Below are 5,113 nucleotides of genomic sequence, written 5' to 3'. Positions count from 1 at the left end.
GGTAGTTAAAACACTGGACACTCCCACATGGTCAATCATGGTTCAAGTCTGGGACTTAGTGGCTTGCTTTCTTACCTTCTCTCTCTCTCTCTGGCTGATCGAACTAGAAACTAATAATAATAAAGTTAAATAAAATAAATCTTAAAAATATCAAATCTGATTACATATTTATCCTTAAAAATTATTCAGCTAAAATAATTGGAAACAGATAGTTAAACAAATACATGCACCAGTTTGTTTATAGCAGCACTATTTCTAAAAGCTGAAAGGTGAATCAACTCAAATATCCATCTCTGATGAGTGGATAAACTTTACTATATCCATATAATGGAATATTGTTCAGATATAAAGAAGAATGAAGTACTGATACATGCTACAATGTGGATAAATCTCAAAAACATGCTAATGGAAATAAGCCAACACATAAAAAATCAGATATTTTATGAGACCACCTATATAAAATATTCAGAACAGTTAACACCATAGAGACAAAAAGCAGATTGGCTATCCTTCTAGCCCCTGGAGGATAGGAGAGACTGCTTAAAGGCAGTAGTGGTTATAAAAGTTTTAGAACTAGAGAAGTGATGATTGAACAATATTGTGAATGTACTAAATGCCACTGAGTTTTAATTTTTCTAGAATTACTTTTAATTTAATTTAATTTATTGTTATTTTATGTTTGGAGAGGTTTTTGCTACAGGGCATGTGCGCTCACCAGAAAGACAGAGAGAAACAGAGACAGAAAGCGAGAAATCACCCCCCAGGGAGGATGGCCACGCCGCAATCCCTTCTCCATTCTCCTCTGGGGATCTTGAGCACGCACACACATGCACCCGGTGTGAGTTTAAGCCACCAGGTCTGGGACTCGAACTGTGGTCAACTACATGGGAGTCCAGCAACATCGCCATTACACCAACTGCTGGTCCCTTTATTTATTGTTATTATTATTATTTTTAAAGAATTATTTTATTTAGGGACCAGCAGTTAGAGTAATGGCTATGTCACTGGACTCCTGCATAGTAGACTGTGGTTTGAGTCCCGGACCCAGTCGCTTCAACTCACGCCGGGCGCGTGTGCGTGCATGCCCAAGATCCCAAGAGGAGACTGGAGGAGAAGGGATTGCGGTGTGACCATCCCCCCTGGGGGGTGATTTCTCACTTTCTGTCTCTCTGTCTCTCTCTGTCTGTCTGGCAGGTCCAGGGCTCAAATCATGGTCAGCTATGTTGAAGTCTAGTACCCTTAACCACCATGCCACCTGCTGGCCCCAGTTATTACTTTTTTTTTAATTTGCTCACATGTGTCCACCAAAGAGACACACAGAGAGAGAGAGAAAGTAAGAAAGCAAGCTGCCAGATCTTGGACTTGAACTGTGATCAGCCATGTGGGAATACAGTGCCTTAACCACCGTGCCACCTGCTGGCCCCAAGTTTTACAGTTTTTTGTTTTGTTTATGCTATAGGGTGAGTGTACTTGTCAGAGAGAGACACAGAGAGAGACAGGCAGACAGCACTCCCCAGGGAAGATGAGTATGCTGTAATCCTTTCTCTTCCACTCTCCTCTTGGGATTTTGGGCACACATGCACACATGCCCAGTGTGTTTTTCAGGTTACCAGGTCCTAGACTCAAACATGGTCAGCCATGTGGGGTCTAGCCGCCTTAACCACTATGCTGCTGGCTGGCCCTGAATTTTACACTTTAAAATATTTTCAGGTGAGCTAGCGGCACAGTAGTAATGTAACTGGACCCGTGTGGGGAGAGTCCTAGATTTTTATCCTGCGATCTCCCGGAGCCTGTACACACCCATGATCCCTGCTGGCTGAGATTAGGAGTAAGTCATGGTGTGAAGACTTTATTGGGGGTGCCTCTCTCTCTCTCTTTGAAGAAATAAATGGGGCCAGTAGATGGTGTGCAGGTATCCCACATAGCTGATTCTGTGGTTCAAGTCCTGGACCCAGCAGCTTGGAAAGCAGGCCAAGCACATGTGTGTGCATGTCCTGAATCCCAAGAGAAGAATAGAAAAGAGACTGAGGTATGGCCAGTTCCCTGGGGTGTTCCTCACCCCTTCCCCCATCTCTGGCAAGAGCACATGCCCTATAGCAGAAACAAACAAACTTTAGACAAAGTTTCATGTTATACGAATTTCACCTTAAGTTTAAAAAAAAAAAAAACGGGGCAGTGTTTGGCCAGCAGGTGGCACGGAGGCTCAAGCTCTGGATCCCACTTACCCCACTGCATAGTTCGAGTCTGGACCTGGAGGCTTGAGAGTCATGCTGGATGTGCGTATGTGCACAAAATCCTGAGGAGACTAGAGGGAGGTTTCTCGCTTTCCCTTTCTCTCTTTCTCTCTCTGGAGAGTGCACCCACACCTTGTAGCAAAACTTTAAAAAAATAAAAACTGGGAAGTGGCAATGGTTGTTCTTTCCATGTGGAATGTTTTCCTGAAAATACTTAAAGTAAACAAACAAACAAAAAACCTTGAAGTTAGAACTTGGCCCTTTTTTCTTCTCCCTTAAAATCCTTACCTGTTAGTATGGAGCTTGAGCTGAGAATTCATGGGCATCAGAATCTGCTCAGGTTGGCACTCTGGGTAGAAAAGTTGGAGTTTTTCAAACACCTATAATGAGAGAGGACAAATTACGACCTTTACTCACACACAGACGTCAGTATAACTCCGAAGGGATTACATGTTAATAAACAACTGCAAACTAACAGTCCTCCTAACACCTAGCTCATCTAAAAGTGTTCCTAAAACAAAAACCAGGCACTTAAAACATATCAAGGTACTCTAGAACATATAACCTAACACTGTTCCCATTTCTGACTATGAGGGACTGGGCATGTGGTAAAGTTTACACTTAGTGCATCCTTTTTATTACTTAAACATTAGTTATTAAATAACTTAAAAATTTCGAATTTCAGTTCTGGTAACCTGAGATGAGATTTGGGAACACAGAACCTATAGTATTAACTTAGCATGGGACACCATCCAGGTCTTCTGCCTTCTAGTAAAGGGCTCCTACCTCTACCCCACATTGAATCCGAGAACCAATGCTAAAATAAAGGGAAAGAAAAGAAAAAGGAAAAAAAAAAGCAATCTTAAATTCAGAGGTAGAGAAACTTACTTGCCCCACAGAAATGATAACCTGTCTTTTGAATTCTAAAAACAAAAGGGTCAATTTACCTTTCACCCTGAGAGCATCTATAAAAACTATTCATACTCTTACACCTTACTCGAAGTAAAGATTATATTTCACTCTAACTATGTCCACATGGACTATAACATAATGTCTTTGTTAGGTGGAGACACTCAGAAATGAACCCCTCTCTAGTTATTATGGGGTTCATATGCTGTGTATATAGTATGGGGAGCTCGAGGGAGTGTGTGTGCTTTAGGTTCTTTTTTTTTTTTTTTTTTTGCTATAGGGCCTGTGCTCTTGTCAGACAGACAGAGAGAGACAGAGAGAGAAAGAAAGTGAGAAATCACCCCCCAGGGGGGATGGTCACGCCGCAATCCCTTCTCCTCCAGTCTCCTCTTGGGATCTTGGGCGTGCACGCACATGCGACTGGCATGAGTTTTAAGCCACCGGGTCTGAGACTCGAACCGTGGTCGACCACATGGGAGTCCAGCGACATAGCCATTATGCTAACTGCTAGTCCCATGTGTGCTCTAGTTTCTAATGTCCGTGCAGTATAGAAGTAGGAATGACAACATTCTAGGAACTATGAACATGTTACAGGAATTTCTCTAGCAATTTCTCTATATCTAGCTATACTAAGCTTTTCATGAACGATGACAGACTATAACTTTCTTCTCCTTGATACACAAAACAAGTTTTAGGTTTGGGAGCTTACCAGGATCTGAACTTCATCAGACAATTCCAAGACATTCCTCTCAAACTGCCCAGAGGAACTGTTCATACAGTGGACACTGACTTTGATACTGGTCCGGCCAGCCGCTTTTGTGTGGACAACCATGGCAAAGTTATTCTCTATGGGGAGCTGTAGAAAAACCTAGACAGTGAGGAAATGGATAAGGAAATATTCATGGATTCATCCATCTCCCCTGAGGGGTGAATGCATGTGTCCTGCGGTAAAAATCTAAAAGGTAAAAGAAGAAACATTCTGGGATCAGATGGTGAAACAGTTATGCCGCTGGACTCCCACATGGCCAACTGAGGTATAAGTCCCAGACCCAGCAGCTTGAAAATCACACTGGGCATGTGTGCGTGTCCAAAATCCCAAGAGGAGAATGGAGAAGAGACGATGTGGTCATCCCCATTGGTGGGTGATTTCTCACTTTCTGTCTCTGTCTCTCTGTCTCTCAGGCAAGAGCACACACCCTATAGCAAAATCTCTCTCTCTAAAAAAAAGAAAGTCATGAATAAACACTTTGCCCCTCTTTCTTTGTTGTCACAATAAGGAAAATGTTGAAAATAGCTATCTCTTGGACCAGCAGTTGGCATAATGACTATGTCACTGGACTCTCATGTGCTTGACTGTGGTTCGAGTACCGGACCTGGTGGTGTCAACTCACTCTGGGCGCGTGTGCGTGTGTGCTCAAGATCCCGAGAGGAGAATGGAGGAGAAGAGATTGCGGTGTGGCCATCCCCTCTGGGGGTGATTTCTTGCTTTCTGTCTGTCTGTCTCTCTCTGTCTTTCTGGCGAGTGCACCTGCCCTATAGCAAAAACCTCTTTAAAAAAAAAAGAAAAGAAAGAAAGAAAAGAAAATAGCTATCTTAAAGAACTAGTACTGATTTTTTTCATAATTATTTCTTTTCGTTTTCCTAGTAGCACAGTCATACCAAAAGTAAACTTATTTTTTACAATTATTTATTTATTTAATGTTATTATTTTATAATTTGCTATAGGGCACATGTACTCACCAGAAATAGACAGAGAGAGAGAAAAAGAAAAAGTGAGAAAGCAGGAAAGCAAGTCACCAGGTCCAGGACTTGAAACAAGGTAGGTCATGTGGGAGTCCAGTGACTTCACCACCACACCACTTGCCACCAAAATTAATATCTGCTTGCAGAGTTTCACTAATTCTGGCAGGCCTAAGATTCTTTCTTTCTTTCTCTCTTCCTTTCTTTCTTTCTTTCTTTTTTTTTTTTTT

General features: G+C 42.1%; 1 protein-coding gene across 1 annotated transcript in view; it reads right to left on the bottom strand.

The window, feature by feature from the left end:
- NUP210L (nucleoporin 210 like) overlaps positions 1-5,113 on the bottom strand; it is a 169,517-nt gene that overhangs the window by 40,577 nt on the left and 123,827 nt on the right. Inside the window, exons 28-29 of the mRNA XM_006159801.2 lie at positions 3,853-4,011; positions 2,523-2,614 (exon numbers count right to left, since the gene is read on the bottom strand). Of these exons, the coding sequence (XP_006159863.1) occupies positions 2,523-2,614; positions 3,853-4,011 (251 nt within the window). The remainder of the gene's footprint in view (positions 1-2,522; positions 2,615-3,852; positions 4,012-5,113) is intronic.

Source organism: Tupaia chinensis, unplaced genomic scaffold (assembly GCF_000334495.1).
Source record: "Tupaia chinensis unplaced genomic scaffold, TupChi_1.0 Scaffold000659_1, whole genome shotgun sequence".
Lineage (NCBI taxonomy): Eukaryota > Metazoa > Chordata > Mammalia > Scandentia > Tupaiidae > Tupaia > Tupaia belangeri.
This window is presented reverse-complemented; position numbering and strand designations above follow the sequence as displayed.